General features: G+C 47.0%; 1 protein-coding gene across 1 annotated transcript; it reads left to right on the top strand.

The window, feature by feature from the left end:
• Nucleotides 1-596: 596 nt before the first annotated feature.
• plekho1b (pleckstrin homology domain containing, family O member 1b) lies at nucleotides 597-18,393 on the top strand. Its single transcript, XM_070967386.1, has 6 exons — nucleotides 597-900; nucleotides 3,658-3,804; nucleotides 9,418-9,558; nucleotides 10,835-10,939; nucleotides 13,234-13,332; nucleotides 13,936-18,393. Exons 1-6 carry the CDS (start codon nucleotides 874-876, stop codon nucleotides 14,650-14,652), a joined length of 1,236 nt encoding a protein of 411 aa, XP_070823487.1. The 5' UTR covers nucleotides 597-873; the 3' UTR covers nucleotides 14,653-18,393.
• The last annotated feature ends 1,309 nt before the right edge of the window (nucleotides 18,394-19,702 follow it).

The raw sequence follows: 19,702 nt of genomic DNA, 5'->3' as shown, positions 1-19,702 counted from the left end.
TACACGAAGAGCTTCAAGTACTCATGAGTACACGTAGAGCTTCAAGTACTTACAAGTACACCTAGAGCTTCATGCATCAGTCGAGGTGTTCTGACTGAGCCATTCTGCATAATGAGTACTTTTACTTCTGATACTTTAAGTATATTTTCATAGATACTTTCATACTTTTACTTCAGTTAAAATTGGAGTGTGGGACTTTTACCTATATAAAAGTATTTGTACCCTGCGGTATTAGTACCTTTATTGAAGTAAACTGTGTGGTTTCTTCTTCCTATACTGCTTACAGGTAAAATACACCTATGATGTGATACAACATGATGTATAAATAATTAAATCACACTGGCACGAGTCATTGTACCATCGATACTTTCAGTACATTTTACTGATAATACTTATGTACTTTTACTGAAGTAGCTTCCTGGATGCAGTATTTTTACAGTGCGGTACTTCGAGGATGTAAATACTCAGTTTAATACACTGAGACGTGTCATGTATGTCCTCAGCCTCTGCCTGTGGGGGGCGCTGCGGGGCTGCCGAGGAGCCGCTGAGCCAGCAGGGGGTCCGGAGGAGGAGGAGGGGGAGGAGGGGGAGTAACCGGACACTCGCACAGCGACTCCTGGCCGGTCACAGCTCAGCGGAGACCGGCGGCAGCAGCGCAGAGCAGCGACCGACGAACGGAATCACACCGAGGATCAGCAGCTGAGGAGCGGCGGAGCTGAGGCGGAGGCTCCGGTCCTCCCTGCCGGACTTTGACTGTTAGAACCCGCTTTCATCCTCCTCTCCCGCCGCTCTTACGGACACATAACGGAGTTACAGTGAAAGTGGGAGAAGTACCGTCACCCGCCCGCCGCCGACAGCCTGACAGCCGCCAGCATGAAGAAGAACCACTCCGGGAAACGGGTGAGTGTTAACGGGACCGACACCCGCACCGGCGGCCCGTGACGGTCCGCTTTCTGACGAGAGACCGAAGCTCGAGGAACAAAAGCCCGGAGGATTAGTTTAAAGCCTTTATTTTGAAGGCAACAGCAGCCGCAAGCTGTCGGAAGACCCCACTTCCGGTTTTCAGAATAAGGGCGTGTTGATGTTGATTTAAAAAACAGTTTTAAAGATGAAAACAGATGAAATCATGAAGATGTTTGATGAAGTTTGAAGCCAAGAAACGTCCCGCAGAGGCTCCGCTTTCACTCCGTTAACGAGAGCCGTGCCGGACGGCCACACACACACACACACACACACACACACACACACACACACACACACACACACACACACACACACTAAATCCTTCAATCAATACACGTGAACTCGTCATGATCTGTGAACGTGTTCGGTTTCTGTGTTTTAAGGCTGATTTTTGGTTGAAAGTGGTTTTTTAAAGAGTTTTCAGCAGAAAAATAAACTGAAGAAAGAAACAAGAGAAAAGAACAAATGAAAGTCTGAAATGAAAGAAATTAGAGGTGACAATGACGTCATCACATAGAATCTAAATTAAATGAAAAACACATCAAAGATGTACTTCGAGAATGAATAATATAGTATGTTGAAGTACAGCAGGAAATACTGTGAAGTAACAGAACTCCTATGTTTCCACTGATGGTGCATTTAACGAGTTTTTGTACTTCACAATAAAATTCACAGAGAAAACAAACTGTAAGAGGAAAAAACCTTTGTACTTTGTTATAAATACTACAGTTCAGCAGTAAATAGATCTAAACCCATGTAGGCGAGTTTCCAGCTGACTTCTAATAGTACTACTACTACTAGTACTTCTAATGCTGGTTCAGTACACGGTGCATTTGTATTGTCTGAAATGTTTGGACAGATCATAGTTTCTGTTCTGATGTCAAACTCGTTCTGAGAATAAAACATTTTTCTGCAGAAACTTCAGAGATGAGTCAAAAGCACAGCGTTAAAGGTCTTCACCTGAAGGTGGATGAAGTTCAGAGAAAGCTTTGACGAATCAGGACACAGCGGCTCAGAGGCTCAGCGGACTGCTGCTGCAGTGTTTGTAGCCCGGTGGTTTTTAGATGACGGAGACGCCGAGGCTGCAGGAATGTGACTGAATCTGAATGACAAAAGGCTGAAACGTCTGAATGTGAATGAGGAGCTGCAGCCTTTTATTCTTCACTTCAACCCACAACAGCAGTTTTCTGCTGGTGAACGCAGAAAACACATCTTCATCACATCAGGAATCTCCAGCCTGCAGGCAGGATGAGACCGTCACACACGAGATCTGCCGACCGGCAGGTCTCCACTTAGACGTGCACCACCAAAGATAAACCGGCCTCAGAGCTGCCGGATCTGGTTTGACACCGGTTTCATCTGCAGAATCACGACTGGGTGAAAGTGAGGTCCACAGCCTGAGAGAGATGAGGGAAACGTACGAGAGCAACAGCATGGCTGAAGCACTGAAACGGGATGAACGCCAGCTTTTGTTGTGCGACTTGTTCTGCAGTGAAAGTGAAGATGGACCTGCTCGCATGGTGCTACAAACACACAACGGAGTTCAGTTCTCCTGAACCAAGAGCCAGAAAGAGACCGGCCTCACGCGCCATCAGAGCTGCTTCTCACAATCACAGATTTCACTAAGAATCAGAAATCCAAAGCTTCTCCAGCCGCTCTGCAGCTCCCTGAAGATGGACAACAAATGTCTGAAAGCAGAGCCGGAGGACCGAGAGTCCAGGTCCAGACCTCGACAGAACCACCAGGATCCTGGAGGGCGCAGAGAGGGGACGACCTACCGAGCTCATCATGAAGTCGTGCTCTCTGGCCCCTCGCTGCCAGGCCCAGGCCCCCCCCGGGAAACCCCCGAAAGTTCAGAACAGAAAGAACCTCTGATGTGGAAAGTGGAAGTATGAACACAAAACCATCCGAACCAAACGTCTTCAGAAAGCACAACAGCGACACTTTGAGTTTGGGGATGAGCTACACAGTCTGTTAGCGAGACAGCTGACGGCAACACGAGGCTCCGGCACCGTTCGCCAGAACAGACCAGAAGACTTACCAGCGTCATGCTCGGTGTCAGCTTTATGACAACGTCACAGTTTCGTCCCTATAAATACGACAACTTCTTGCTTTCAGAAAGGCCTGTAAAGGAAATCTGGAAACGTCCTCGGCAGACGGTCGCCGACCCGGCGGAAGTGAACCTCTCGTCTCATGTGCTGATCCTGTTCATGTGGATCACTGTTGTTCCCAGTTTTTGTTTTGTCTTTTGTTTTCTGTTTGTTTCTCCTTTTTTCCAAATAATATTTACTATTTAAAAACATAAACTTTTTCATTTTTCCCCTTTCAATGCTGTTCACGTTAAACAGCGAGTGCCGCTGACTTTGAAGAAGATAAACAGAGTTGTAGACATCACAGTGTTTATCACTCGGACCTGCTTCAAATGGACAAATTAAAAAAGAAGGAAAAAAACTTTAATCTACCATCTGTAGATTTTATTCCCGGAGCGACTTCCTGTATAGAAATAAGATCCATTTACGACATAATTGACCAGTTTCCTGAATAAAAGATAAAAGAGTTGATGAATGATGAACAGAAAAACCGTCCAATCACAGACTGAGATCACAGCTGGTAATGTCTCTGTTTTCAGTGAAGGTTAAACCTGCTCTTACCGTGCTCCTCTGACAGCTTCCTGTTTCCTGTTCCTGTGTTCAGGGTCCGCAGGACTCGACGCAGCAACACGTTCAGCCCGAGAAGGTCGGCTGGATCCGGAAGTTCTGCGGGAAAGGAATCTTCAGAGAGATCTGGAAGAACCGGTTCGTGGTTCTGAGGGGAGATCAGCTGTTCATCTGTGAGAAAGAGGTGAGTCAGAGGGGGGCGGGGCCTACAGGTGACTGACACCTGCCACTCTGACAAGTGGTTGAATTTAGAGATGTGACTGATCGACAGCTGATACCTGACTGCCTTCACCTGGTCAGCACCTTTACGATGCCGTGGTAGCAAACCAGGAATCCGTTAAAATCGACAGACTGTCAGTAAATCAGCCAATAATCAGAATAAGTCTGGGTTGGGGCCTTTATTCAGAAGTACATCCGAGTACCTGTGAGTCCTCTGTGCAGTATTTGTTGTGTTCCTCAGTGTTCTGCTTTGGTTTCGCTTGTGACTGAAACAGAAAGTTTCTACAGAGTCGTTCTGGAGTCGAGTTTCAGTCTGAGCTGCAGACACACAGAGAGCTCCGGTTTCACTGCTCACCGAGCACAGGACGTCCTCACAGAACCTTTGTCTCCGACAGAACATCCTGCTAGAACCTGTGGAATACACAGAACAATCTCTCTCGAGGAGCACTGTGCTAGAACCTTAATTAATGACAGAAGTCCTCTTAGAAGCTGTATTAATGGTGTAACACCTGCCAGAACCTTCATCAACCAGATAATATTCTGTTCAAACGGCTGTTGTCTCCAGAACATCCTGTTGAATCTTTTTAACTACAGAACATCCTGATAGAACCTCAGTCACATGCAGGATGTGCTGTTGGAACTGAAAGTGTTTCGTGGTAATGAAACCCAAACATTTCTGAAATGTCATTTTTAGGGAAGTCGGGGAAGCTGGGGAGGGGAGGAGGGAGAGAGGTGTGAGGTGAAAGGAACAGGTGCATGCAGGTGTAAAAACAACAGGCAGGTAGTTATTGTAGTTTGTGAGCAGGTGGAGCTGCAGCAGTGACAGGCACATCAACAGATGAAGATGTTGTACTCTGCAGTATCACAGTGACGTTTGTCTGTACATCCAAGACAACACTGCTAACATGAGCAGCTAACATGAGCAGCTAACAGGAGCAGCTAACATGAGCAGCTAACAGGAGCAGCTAACAGGAGCTGCTAACATGAGCAGCTAACAGGAGCTGCTAACCGGAGCAGCTAACATGAGCAGCTAACAGGAGCAGCTAACAGGAGCAGCTAACATGAGCAGCTAACAGGAGCAGCTAACAGGAGCAGCTAACATGAGCAGCTAACAGGAGCTGCTAACCGGAGCAGCTAACAGGAGCAGCTAACAGGTGCAGCTAACACGAGCAGCTAACGGGAGCTGCTAACAGGAGCAGCTAACAGGTGCTGCTAACATGAGCAGCTAACAGGAGCAGCTAACAGGAGCTGCTAACAGGAGCAGCTAAGGGAAGTGTGACAAGTCTCAAACCGAGAGAGAGTGGTGAGCAAAGAGGGAACATGGAAGAAACAAACAGGCGAACAAGTGAACAAACAAACAACACATATAAGCAAGCTAAAAAATGTAGGCTAACGATAATGCTACAGTATAGCATAGAATACTATCTTTACACTAGCCACTCCTGATAGTACTACTGCCCTTATTACTACACCGTAATAATGATGATGATGATGATGATGATGAAGTCAGGGGGAGCAGCAGGGTCAGACATGTTGGATCAACTGTTACCTTTGATGATTCTGAGTATCGTCTCTGTATATTTTCACCATGTGTCCACTGTTACTTTGTTTGCGGAGGTGGGGGGGTGCTGGACCACTGTGGACTTGATCCCTTCTTAAACCGCTCCCAGGCCGCGAGGAGGGGGGCCTGTTTAACAGGGATTGCGGTGGATTGGTACTTGGGTTTAGTTTAGTGTCCTTGGTTGTGGGGAGGAATATGGTGATCCAGCCTTGTCCCCCCATGTAGCCCCCTCTAAAGAGAATCAACACACCCCAGCCATGGGGGACAGGGTGGAGCTCCAAGGTGGTGGGTGGGTCCACAGGAAAAAAGGGTGTGGGCTTTTAGAGTGGAAGTTGTGGGTGCATGTGTTTAAATGTTTAATGCAGTTTTATGATAAATAAAGATAGTATATGTACACAGACATACACACATGTCCACACACTCGTCCAACAAAACAGCAGTATGAGCATATATAACAATAACTGTACCACACATGTACCACCAACACTGCCGTCATTCACAGACAGAAAGAATCGGAGGAAGAATCAGAAACAGCTTTATTGCCGAGTATGATTTTACACATACGAGGAATTTGCTTTGGTGAGGTTGGTGCATGACACATCCATTAAAAATAAGTAAAAAATATAACAATATAAATACACAAGTCTGTTTTTTTTCTCCAGAAGCACAGTCTGTTTTTTCAGAAAGAAGTCCAAGCTAAGCGTTAATGTAACGCATAGAGTTATGGCAATGTCAATGTGACAAGTAGAAAAAAACAAAACAACGCCCACCAACACACCAAGGCAGCCGTCTGCGGAGCCATCTTGGATACTAACCAAGAGAGTGTCTTCAGTGTCTTGCTCAAGGACACTTAAACAAATGGAATCGGGCTCTGAACAGCCAACCCCTGCTCTACCTCCTGAGCTGCAGCCGGCCAGGTGTTTTCTGATGAGTCAGGGAGGATCAGGTTGAATACATACTGAAGGTGATTAGCCAGAAAGTGATGGTTAACATGGGGCTTCCGGGCCTCTGGGTTTGTTTTTGGTTGGGTAGCTAGTTTAATTCTCAGTGTCTGGTTCTTATTTGGAGTGGTTGAGTCCATATATTTGAACTGGGGGAGGGAGGACTGAGGGGGAATCACTAAAAACAGGTCATTTATTTTAGAAAGTGTCGTCATGTCATGTAAATGTTGGATATTCTGCCTGTGGTGGATGATCGTGGGTTCATCCAGTGGTGGAGGTCATATCTGAATATGTGATGTGACCTGGGCAACAGGTGGTGTTTGTGTAGTGGAAGGAGCAAAGATTTATTCCAGTTGAGTGGTCTCAAATGGTGGACCATGCTTCAGTAAGTTGAACTGATTCTTGTAATGATGGATGAGGGTTTGGCAGGAACAGCAGGGTATCATCTGCATAAAGACTACTCGAACATGCGTGTTTAGGATCCCTTTGGTCTGGCTGCTGCTAATGGGTTAGGTTGACCTGTGCAAGGTGAAGCTTTGTTGGTGGCTGAAGGTGAGGTGGAAAGAACTTGACCCAGTGAATGAATGATTCCAGAAAAGCCAGACTTCTCTAACGTGGCAAACAGAAATGGCCACTTTACCCCATGAAAGGCTTTTGTGTATGGTGTGTGTGTATGGTGGCTAAGCTGGTTGCGTGTCGTATTGATGAGTAATGCATTGAGTTACAGAGTCTGCATGCGTGTCTACCTTTGATAACCCAGTCTGGTCTGGATTATGGATGCAGTCACACTTTGAGCTTGTGCGTTGATGTGCGGATGTGTAGGGTTTGGTCTTTGTTGGGCTTTTGAGGAGTGAAATTATATCCGTGTTTGCTGGAGGTGTTGAACTTTGTTCCAGAGTGGCGCTGCCATGGAGCAGGGACGCCATCAGGTCCTGGTGCAGGTTGAGGGCAGCAGAGGGTTCGTCTGGTGTTATCGATGCTGCTTTGTTCTTCACCAAGCTGTGATAAAGTCAGTGCTGGGGAGAAGTGACTCTTCTTCATTTGGTTTTTTCCTGACGAGGACCGGCTGTAAACGTATTTGCCAACATGCTGCAGACACATTTTGTTCAGTTCTTCGGTTGTGGGCTGTTTCTTAATTCATTCTCATTCGTCCGAACACTGCCTTCCTCTTTTCTGGGATATTTTTTGACTCGTCTTTGCTTAACGTAGGTTTGTGTCTGTGGTTGGCGGGCTGTTTGAGTCTCTGCGGTGTATTCAAGTTCCACATTTAATCAGGGAGATGTCAATTATATGTGTTAGCAGCTGTTTTTATGTTGGCATCATCAGAGTTCAGAGCTTTTTATGGAAGATGTCAGTTCCTCTCTGACCGTCAGTGTCGTCTCACCAATCAGACGTCAGCTGTCACATGATGCGTTGAAGCTTCGTGAAAACGACCAATTTAGGACGTCTGTCTGTTAGTGCGCCCCAGGTTCAGACTCTGTTCTGCTTCTGTGGTGGAGGTTTGGTTCATGTGAGGCTCCTTCTGTCAGCAGCTTCACTTCCTGTCCCACCAGGAATAGAAACCCTGTGACACCAGAGAACCCCCCCCCCCCCCCCCCCCACACACACAACACACACACAACACACACACACACACACACACACACTGACCACATCTGCTTTAACAGAGTCAAACTTCCTCTGAGAGTCGACAGTTTGATGATTTTCTCTTTCTTTTGTCGGCAGCACTTTGAGTTTGTTTGTTGTTTATTTGTCATGTAATTATTGTCATGTATTATTGTAATTATTATTGATTGTTATTGTTATGATTCCATGAATGTTTCAGTCTATAAGAAAGAAAAGTGAAAAAATCCTTCTGTAATATGAATAATAATATTAATAACAAACAAAACACTTCAAACAAAAACCCAAACGCAGCAAGAACAAAAAATACAAATAGAAGGTCAAATCTGAGTAAACAGATAAACAACTGAACACGTGTCAACAAACAAACAATAAAACCTTGTGTGTGTGTCTCTGTGCATGAGTGTGTGTGTGTCTTTGTCTCCGTGTCTTCATGTGTCTGTGTGTCTGTGTGTGTTTGTGTGTGTGTGTGTGTCTATGTCTCTGTGTCTCCATGTGTGTGTGTGTGTGTGTGTGTGTGTGTGTGCATGTGTGTGTGTCTATGTCTCTGTGTCTCCATGTGTGTGTGTGTGTGTGTGTGTGTGTGTGTGTGTGAGGTCAGTCCTCCCCTCAGGCGGTCATAATTCCTCCTGCTGATGTCACTCTGTCAGCGTCATCAGTCAGATGATCAATAATCGATATTCAGTGTCAGAGCAGCTGCTTACATAATGCAGTGTGTCCTGTGACCTCTGACCTCTGAGCTGTCACAGTGTGACACAACGTGCTGTTAAGTTGAATGTGTGTCCACGTGAATCCAGACAGCAGCTCCATCATGTTAAAACCACTTCCTGTTTCCACCAATATTTAAAAGCTTCCTGCGTCTTCGGTGTGAGGACTTCCTGTTTGTGTCATCAGAAAACGGATTCTGACTCACTGTCAGCGTCCAAACATGGCCGATTCATTTAGAACGAGACGATTAGTTGGCCGCTGCCTGTCCTGTTCAGACATATATGTCAGAGTGATTGTCCACACGGACCCTTGCCCCAAACACCCTGAAAAACACCTTTACAGGTAAGCTGTAATTACTCCAAGGTCCATCTTTACCACCTGGAAACACCTGATCCCAGTTCACACATACAGACAGTGCGACTGGATGACGTTCACTGAACTCTGAGTTAAAGCATCCAACACGCCTGAAGACTCGATGCCACAGAACCTCAACGCCACAGCGCCTCAACGCCACAGAGCCTCAACGCCACAGAGCCTCAACGCCACAGAGCCTCAACGCCACAGAGCCTCAACGCCACAGCACTTAAGGCTGGAAACAACCAGCTTGGCTCTGACCAAAATTCAAAATTACTACAACCAACAGCTCCACAGCATCTGTTGGTATTTCTTTAAATCTTGATGAACAACTAGAAATAATGCAGAACTCAGGCAGTGACCTGTGATCTGTGTGACCTTTGACCTGCAGGTGAAGGAGCTGGGTCGGGCTGACGAGGTGTTGGACCTGTCCGACTACGAGCGCTGTGAGGAGATCAGGAAGAACAAGAGTCGCAGCAAAAAGAACCACAGCAAGTTCAGACTGCAGCGCTGCAGCATGCCGGGGAACACGGTACACCTGAGCACACACCTGTCTGTCTGTCTGCACGTCCGTCTGTCTGCACACCTGAGCACACACCTGTCTGTCTGCACACACCTGTCTGTCTGTCTGTCTGTACGCCTGTCTGTCTGTACACCTGAGCACACACCTGTCTGTCTGCACACACCTGTCTGTCTGTCTGTACGCCTGTCTGTCTGTACACCTGTCTGTCTGTACGCCTGTCTGTCTGTACACCTGTCTGTCTGTACGCCAGTCTGTACACCTGTCTGTCTGCACACCTGTCTGTCTGTACGCCAGTCTGTATACCTGTCTGTCTGTACACCTGTCTGTCTGTACACCTGAGCACACACCTGTCTGTCTGCTCACCTGTCTGCCTGTAACCCCTGTCTGTCTGCACCCCTGTCTGTCTGCACGCCTGTCTGTCTGCCTGCACACCTGTCTGTCTGCACCCCTGAGCACCTGAGTAAACTGAGTGTATCAAACATCAAAGTTTTCATCCTAAACTAACACAAAGATCATCAAATAAAAGTCATCATTAAAGAGCTGCGGTCAAAGGTCAAACGATGGAAACATGATGGAGATCAGCCTCATGTGTTCACGTGAGGAAGGTCACAGCCTCCTCCTCCTCCTCCACTCAGATCTGATGTTTGTCACATGATTCATGACATCATCATTTATTCAGTCAGTCTGTTTCTGGTTTTATCCAATCAGGACACACTTCACATACATCAGATCTGTGTGTCTGCACAGTCAGCTGACCTTCCTCGACAGCGACACACACACACACACACACACACACACACACACACACACACACACACACACACACACACACAGCAGTTATCTGCAGACCATCCCACAAATACCCAGAATGCATTGGGGAGGGCATCAGGTGTCCTGCAGAAAAGTGGCAGCTTCTATTACACACGCGCACACACACACACACACACACACACACACACACACACACACACACGGCCATCTGGTGATGTGTCTCCCACTGAGGTTTCAGAGGACAGCAGAGTGAATGATTGTGTGTGTGTGTGTGTGTGGGGGGGGGGGGGGCAGAAACTCCTTCATGACAGCTAACGAGCTAAAGTCGTTGCTGCTAAAGGCTAACTGGGTGGCTGAGCTTTAACATGATGACCTCACTCCCGGATGACATGAAGAGTCGTGGACCTGCAGGGCAGATGGAGGTCCTGGTCCTCAACATCAACACACGATCAAACAGTCCAGCTGCAGTTAAACACACACCAACACCACATGTGATCTGTTGTGTGTGTGGCAGGTCCCTAACCTGGTCTTCCTGGCCGTCAGTCCGGAGGAGAAGGAGTCCTGGATCAACGTCCTGAATGCTGCAATCACACGAGCCAAAAACAGAATCCTGGACGAGGTATGAAGCCAAACAGCGACCAAAGCAGCAAAGCACAACTCCAACACACTCAAGCCAACATGTTGGTCCATCCATCAATACTGTCTGACTTCCTGTCTGTAGCTGTCACTCATTGGTTCCTGCTGAAGGAAGAAATCTTTAAAAACTTCTCAAAAATAAAGTTTCCTGTTTAAAAGCTTCAGTAGTTTCCTCAAACAGCTGCTCGCTATAGTTTTTAACACAAACCAGAGGAAATAGAGCATCTGCTGGATGAATCCACATTTGGTGCTGTAGTGAGTGTTGGTGTGTGACGTGTCAGCGTGTGTGTGTTCATGGTGGACTCTGTGAAACATGAATCAAACCCGAATCAATCAGCTGTAAATCAAACTGTGTTTTTACTGACAGCAGTTTTCTGAAGTGTTCCTGAGTCCACGCTGTTAGCGGCTCCTGTTAGCAGCTGTTAGCAGTTCCTGTTAGCAGCTCCTGCTAGTGGCTGTTAGCAGCTCCTGTTAGCAGCTGTTAGCGGCTCCTGTTAGCAGCTGTTAGCGGCTCCTGTTAGCAGCTCCTGTTAGCAGCTGTTAGCAGCTCCTGCTAGTGGCTGTTAGCAGCTCCTGTTAGCAGCTGTTAGCGGCTCCTGTTAGCAGCTGTTAGCAGCTCCTGTTAGCAGCTGTTAGCAGTTCCTGTTACCAGGTCCTGCTAGTGGCTGTTAGCAGCTCCTGTTAGCAGCTGTTAGCAGTTCCTGTTAGCAGCTCCTGCTAGTGGCTGTTAGCAGCTCCTGTTAGCAGCTGTTAGCGGCTCCTGTTAGCAGCTCCTGTTAGCAGCTGTTAGCGGCTCCTGTTAGCAGCTGTTAGCAGTTCCTGTTAGCAGCTGTCAGCAGCAGCTGTTAGCAGCTCCTGTAAGCAGTGTACTCATGGACATACAGACAACTCTCAGCGGATCGCTGAGATGCTGGAGGAAACTTAAAAACATGCTCTGAAGCCTCTTTTCTCGGTGGTTTCTATGTGGCTCACAGTGGATATTTAATGATTCTTTACCGAGTTTTCACTCAAACTGCAGGAATCTGTAACTTCCTGTTGTTGTCAGACAACCTTTGTGCACCTGTCCCTTTCACCTCACTCTGTATCTCAGTCTGACCTGAACTGAATTCTCCATGTCGCCATGTTTGGCGTTAGAAAGCAGTGTTTTCTGTCAGCCATGTTTCGCTCAGTGTCCTCAGCCGCAGGAAGTGTGTCAGAGCTGCTTAACGTTCAGCCAACAACCATCATCTTTTCCACCAGTCAATACTGTGATCAATACTGTGATCAATACCCTCCCTCTCTCACACACAGTGTCCCAGGCTGAAAGACAGCCTCTTGTGAACTAATACCACATTCATGTCATGTTGATGTTGTAGTGTTTTTCATCCAGGAGTCCTGGAAGTGTCTTGAAACGCCTGAATGAGTGAAGGCCTGGTCGTAGTGAACCGTGCGACTCTGCTGGTGTGTCACAGAAACGCTGTTTGACTGCAGACTTTTTCCTCTGCCGAGTCTAAAGAAACTGTCTCATGTTCCTCTCGGAAAGACTAACAGGAACTGTTTTCCTTCCTTTACAGTCGGACTGAAAATTAAGTCCTGATGTGTTTAATGAGTCAGTTGTGAAAATCTTTGTTCTATCAATGATTTCCTGACTGCTGAACATGTAAAAGCTGTATTCAATTCGCACCATCTGGTGGACATCAGAGGAAGTGCAACTCAGTACCAGTCGGAGTCGCTCAGGGGTCCTTCCTGGGTCCCTGAAGCTTTCTGTTCGTACTCCAGAGAACGGCGCCCTCGACTGCGTGGGAGTTGTTCCTCTCCGACACTGTAGTGGGCGCTGTGTCTAAACGCCAGCAGCACACAGGAGGGTTCTTCGCTCGTCTTCAGAGTGACTCTGCTGTTTTCCCGCTTCCTCATTCTGATCTTTATAAATAAAGATGATCTGATTGGTTTTTGAAAGAGGCAGAAGACAGTGATTGGCTCAGCAGCATTAAGTCTGCTGATTTAGCTCCTGTTAGCAGTGTTCTCATGGGTGTACAGCAAACTCTTACTGGATCTCTTCCTGCTTCCTTACCTGATTAGCGACGTGGTTTGAAAGACAAAGTGATTGGTTCAGAGGTCCCTCAGGCTAATGCGGCAATCATCACACAATTTCCCAGATTGGGATCAATAAAGAAGCATTCTAAAGTCATCAACAAACAGTTGCAGACAAGTTCAGAGAGGCGCGTTGCAGTTTACATGATGTCACTGTGAAGCATTCTTTTATCGTACCTCACGTGTTGTTCATGCTGATGTTTCCAGGTGACAGTCGAAGACGCCCAGCTGTCTCATCTGACTCGAGATCGAGTGAAGATCCCTCACAACCGCCGGCTGCCGACCAGAGGACACCTGCTGGCTGTGGTCAGTCTGATCCTCCGTCATCGTCGCCCTTTACTCCGTTATCGTAAAATCTCCATCACTTCCTTTGAGATGTTTGCGAAAGAATCATTGTTGGTATTTTCCAGATATTTAATCGTACAAAATGACTGGTCAGGATGACAATTGAGGATGTCTGCAAAGGCTTCTGGGTATCTTAGAAATTAAAAGCTTTAACTTTTAAATAACCACAACTGATTGTAATTAAGGGTACTGAAAGACACCTTGACTGTAAATATCTTTAATTCAGTCATGACTCAAAGTGAAAACAGTCTCAGCTCAAAGTCCACTTACTTCTGGAGTTTTTGGATGAATCACATCGTCCTCATCAGCAGATGAGATTTACTCAGTTGTCATTGAAAGTCCTGGATGAGAAGTCCCAGAGTTGCTCCAAATTAGAAAATGTGAACATTTAAGCACTGAGTCTGCTGATGAAGACCATGTAAGACAGTCAAAATCCCAGAACAAGCAAGTAAGTGAACCTTGAGTTGAGATTGTTTGTGGAATGCTGTTCAAGTTTCAGGCAGTTTCATAAATGTGTGTATGTCCGTGTATCAGTGGACCGACTGTCCTCCTCTTTGTGTCCAGGCCTCCACCTCCTCCTCAGATGGGATGCTGACTCTGGATCTGATCCAGGAGGAGGACGCTCCATCTCCTCAGGGAGCTGACAGTAGCGACACCTTCAGGGTCAACTTGGACAAATCTCTGTCCCACCTCAGCCCGGACTGTCCCAGGTCCAAAACTGATGGTGCGCTCTCTGCCAGGATTGGTGAGACTTCTGGGAAATCCCAGAGCCTTCCCCGTGAGGTGGCAGTGGTGTGGGAGCAGACGGGCCCTGCCCAAAACCCCCAGCCTGAAAAACGCCTGACGACGGCAGAGAAAAACCGCTGTGCCTCCATGGACGAGATCCTGACGCACTCAGAGACTAAAGCAGCTAAGAACAAGACAGCGGCGTCCACGCCGACCGGCACAGTGGCGCCCGTCAGCAAGCTGCAGCAGCTGATTGGCCAGAAGCTGGAGAAGACGGAGCAGCTGCTGACAGAGGTGCGAGGGCAGGCTGAGGGGGAGGCCGGGGAGCGGGGGAAGATGAGGGGGAAGGAGTCGACTGAAGGAGTGCGAGCCGAAGCTGAGAGACTTCTGACGGAGGCGGTGGCGACTTGGAGTCAGGCCCGGGAGGTGCTGGAGGAGGTGAAAGAGCTGAGGGAATTGTGCCGACAACTGGACTCCTCTTCCCCTCTCACCCCCTCCAACAGCACCAAATTACACCCAGATGACAAGAGCCCGCCGTCAACCACGTCGCACTGAGTCGTTCTGGTACAAAGCGGTTTAGACCGGTCCGGTCCAGGTAAATCCACGAAGCTGGATCCAGAGTCGGCTTTTGTTTATCGGACTTGAGATGAAGCTGCTGAGAACTGGATCAACCACTTTTAAATTATTTGGAAAAATTCAAGTTTAGAGCTTCAGGAGGAAGCAGGGCTGTCCTGCTGCTGCAGCTCAGTACTCAGAACATCGTCTTTAAAATCAGGCGGAAGCATCAAAGTCGCTCACGTCACGTCTCGTCTAGGCTTGGCCTCGAAGGTGCACTGTGTAAGAGTTTCACTTTAAAACATTCAAAAGGAGCAGCAGGTTTGACTCGTGATGTCAGCATCAGTTCAGGTTGCTTTCCACAGCCATTAATTGGTAACAAACTGGTTAATTTTGGACCGGACTTCAGCTCCCAGTCTGCCGCGTCCTGAAGACACAAACAAACAGAAAAAATTCCAGTCAAATATTTTCTGGCTGTGGACCTCATGAACCGATGAACAGTCAACCATTGACATCCCTCGTTTTGACGTTATGTCTGTGGAGTCAGTTCACTCCGTGTATTTCAGGATTTATATAGAAATTAATATTTTTCAATGCACACAAAATGTTACTGCTGTTAAATTGATATGCAAACGGTTGAACCTGCGTTTACAACCTGCTCGTCAGGCGTGAACCTCACTGCATCTGTGTGTTTGAGACTCTCCTGACGAGGTTCGCTTCACAAATGTTTTGTTTCAACAGGGAACTGTCTGTAGCCAATCAGGTGTCTCTCTCTGTTTCAGCCAATCACTGAAGGATATGATTTAATGTAGTCACACAGCGTTACCTCTGCAGCTCTGCATTACAACACAAAGAGAGAGCGATGACTGCTGTCCCGCATCCTTAAATATGAATGCTTGTTAACACTAGCATTAGCTAATAAGTTAGCTCAGCTGATAGACAACCTTTAACTTATTAACTCAGCAAGCATTCACAGCTCAAACACTTGGTGAGGCAGGACTGGAGAGCTATCTCAGTGCAGCTAGCATGTGGGGACACTGAACACCATTGATTCAGTGAACGGTAGATGCTGCATTCAGGACGGCGAGATGCGCCTGCAGCCTCCATCTTGTAGTTCTGATCTGTTCAAACAGTAGAAAATAAGTCTGATTTTTGTGATACACACCAGGAAAGAGTTTCACAGCTAGTAAGCCGTGTATCATGTACATCAAGTAACCCTATGTGATCGCAGCGAACGATGCCCTCGAATCTACGCCTTTGTGATTGGCTGAAACAGAAGCAGCCATCTGATTGGCTGCAGATAGTGGTCAGTTCTTACATATTGTACCCTCAAAGTCTCTTCTTGGTTGCACAAATAGAGGATAACACTTGAGGTACCTGTATAGAAAAGTGGCGTCTCTCATCAAAGTGAATGAAAATGTGCCAAGACGAGAGTTCAGAGACGACGAAAAACTACGTGGACACGTGATCACGTTTGTTCTCACCCATCGCTTTTTGATTTCGCTTTATGAATAGAATATTCACATGACACACACGTCGGAGAGGTGCGGTTACGTCTTTAGAGATGTCAGCTGGGTACGGGCCTGAAGACGAGACAGTCAACGGTACGAATGCAGGGAAAATAAACTAACAACTTTATTGATCCTCTGACTTTTCATCCAGCGCCATCATCAGGTCAACATGTTAATGTGTCCAACACTGTGATCAAACACCTGCAGAACGTAAGACATTCCCATCAGCCTCAGCGGGACTTTCTGATTACTGCTAATTAGCTAATGTTAACATGCCCAACTAAGATGGTGGTAATAGTAAAAATTATGCTGGCTAAACATGAGAACGTTAGCATTGTCTCTGTGACTAAGTTAGCATGCTAAGGTTAGCTTTTATTCAAATGACTCCCGTGTCTAAGTACAGCCTCACAGCGCTGTTAGCATGGCTGGAGACGCCGTCTGGATCCATTCTTCTGTCAGCGTTCACGAGGAGAGACTGCGAGTCGTGTCGGTCGCGGCACGCCTGAAAATAACCCGTTTGTGAAGGCATTGGAGCACAAACTGTGGACACAGTGGGAAGAACAGCGTCAGCTTCCATCCTGCAAACGGTCCAGAGCCGGTTCACCTCGGACTCTTCTTCTCAATGTCAAGGTTTTCTGAGGAGCATTGGAGGCTGCTGGAAGCAGCTGTGAACCAACAGCTTCCTGTCTCAGCTGGAAACTCCATGGCTCAGGTGGAAACATAAAACAAGAACTGGACGGAGTCCCTGTTTGAATCCAAACCCAGTCCTTAAAAAACCTGAAATATGCTTGAGAAAACCCAACAGCAGCAGATCTCACAGTGCTGGATTGTTGGTTTCTGCAGATCAGGACCAGCTGCTTTCTGCTCGAGAAGCTAACAAAGCTAATAATTCTAGAAAAACTAAAGAAGTCAAACTGAAACTACGGTTACCAGAAGTCATAATATTTAATGAGAACCATTAAAAGGAAAAAGCAACGATCAAGCATGATCACTGTGCAGTTAACTTAGCAGCATGCTAACAAGCTAGCAAGCAAACTAATTTTAGCTGACCCCTGGTGGTCATGGAAAGCTGTTTGAAGTCCTTCTCCACACCCTGAACCTCTGTAGCTGATGGGCTAAGCAAGCTAAAAGCTAGCAAGCTAACCTTAATTAGCTAGCGTGAGCTGACTAATGTCAATGTAGCATCATCACATCCTCACCGTCACTTTGTTTGATTCATGAATCATTTAGTTTAAAATGAAAATTATGAGAAACTGAAACGTTTCTGCGGCCAAAGTTCTTTTTTAGTTAAAAGAGCATTGAAATTAACCTCATTAATCATCAAAGCCGTTGCAATTAATTCTCTGATTGACTCATTCCAAACTACCCGATCAATTGCTCAAACTGTTTCCATGGGAACCCTGCTTTCATACAAAGTGGCCGTGGTTTCGTCTCAGGCGGGCGGGAACGACGACAGACGCACAGGTCACATGACTTGACGGACAGACGTCAAACTGGGAATCGAACCTTAGCACTGAAGCATCTGGAGACTCGACCTGCAGCTTCATCCAATCAAGAAGAGTTTTAGTGAGAAAGGATTACTTTTGAAACCAGATTCAGACGTTTTTACTGTCCTGAAATCGACCTGGAGCTGAACTGCTTCCTGCTCTGGGTGTGCTGGGAAATCTGTTTGATTCGACTGATCGCCATCGAGAACTCCTTCAGTCCAAATGTCGGTCAGTCACAAACGTAAGAGAACAAACCAACATTTGGCCTCAGGGTTATTCTGAAAGTGTGAAAGTATTTTTGTAAAATGAATTCTGATAGAAGTAAAGAGAAAATCGTTCGGCCGAGGAGGACAAGGAGGAGGAGGACGAGGAGGAGGACGAGGAGGAGGAGGGTTTAAACTGCTCCTTTTAATGTTCACAGTAACTCAAACAGCTGCTTTAATGCTGAAGAATCCAGAACTCATTCAGCTCTCAGGTTCTGGACCTGCCGTCAGGTTCTGGACCTGCCGTCAGGTTCTGGACCTGCCGTCAGGTTCTGGACCTGCCGTCAGGTTCTGGACCTGCTGTCAGATCAGTCGATGTCAAACACGTCTTCCTGTTTGTAGCGTTTGATCTGTTGTTTGGGCTGCTGTAGCCTTAAAGCCAGAGGGGATGATGGGAGATGTGGTCCAGTAGTGATGGAGGCAGGTGGTGCTGTTGAGTCCTGATGAGTTCATGTGCTAAAATAAAACCTGCAAACTGAACCAGGATCAGTGCTGTGTCATTAACCTGTGACCTCTGACTGCGTGTGTGTGTGTGTGTGTGTGTGTGAGAGAGAAAATCTTCCTGTTCTCCTTATATGGAAGTATGGGCGGGGCTTAACACACACGCACGCACACACACCATGAACACACACTCCCTGTTTGATTTCTGATATTTGATTCGTTTGATTTTCAGCTACAAAAGATTCATTTCACTTCATTTTCAGCTCTTCTGTACCTGCCGACAGGTGTGCAAACAAGAAGTGACTGTGGATGATTACACCTGCGCGTCGCACCTGTGTGAGGTGGGTGTGGCTGAACACAAACAAATGAGCTGCAGAGAAACGGCGACTTGCTGGTGTTCTGCCGAGTCATTCAGGCATTGAAGTGGCTGTGAGGTCAGAGGTCAGACCGGGATGCTCAGCATCGCCATGGAAACAGATGTTCATGTAAAACAGTTTGCATCATGTTTGCATGAGAACACGAGCGTCCAGGTGTGTCCACAGAACAGCTTCTGACCAATGGGAGCTCGAGGTACGAGTGACTGATCAGACCTTCACTGACCTTCAGAAGTTCAAGAAGAAGAAATCTGACCCACACACACACACACACACACACACACACACACACACACACACACGAGGGGGGGGGGGTCATGATGTGCAGCGCCTCTGTGTGTTCAAAGCAGGAAACTGAAGCTGACGAGTCTCCACCGTGAACTCACAAAGAAGACTCACAGTCCACTGCAGGACAGACTGTCTGTCCATCTGCCTGTTTGTCTGTCTTAACTTATCTTATCTTATCTTATCTTATGGTGCGAATGAGATGAAGACAATCTGGACTCACACTTCAGTCCAACAAGGGAGGATTCATTTTCCAAGATGATTCCAGAGAATTCTGGGAACTCTAGAGGATCATTGAACAGCTGCTCAGTGCTGCCCCCACCTGTCCGCAATCTGCATCCACCTGAGAAGAACTGCATCGTTCTTCAGGAACTCACCTAGAGGCAGCATGAGCTCAGCAAACCCTGTCAAAGACATGGAATCATGGGAAAATTCACCTGTATCACACTAACTGAGCTGCAGCTCGTCACTGTTGATTCTTTTTTCATGTTCGTCTCTCGTTCAGGTGACCTTTGTGAAACACTTCCTGTCTGAAAGCTGCTGCACTAATAAAGTTCAGTCTCTGTCAAAGCGTCTCACAGGACGTGACGACGTGAAGCTCAGCGGTGAAACTCAAACCTCAGTGAAGCGAATCTTTATTCACTGATGAAGACGAGCTGCAGGCTGAAGGTCGATTGAAGGAGGAAACG

This window comes from Chaetodon trifascialis, chromosome 7 (assembly GCF_039877785.1).
Source record: "Chaetodon trifascialis isolate fChaTrf1 chromosome 7, fChaTrf1.hap1, whole genome shotgun sequence".
NCBI classification, from domain to species: domain Eukaryota; kingdom Metazoa; phylum Chordata; class Actinopteri; order Chaetodontiformes; family Chaetodontidae; genus Chaetodon; species Chaetodon trifascialis.
The sequence above is the reverse complement of the archived record's forward strand: the minus strand, read 5'-3'. Positions and strand labels throughout refer to the sequence as shown.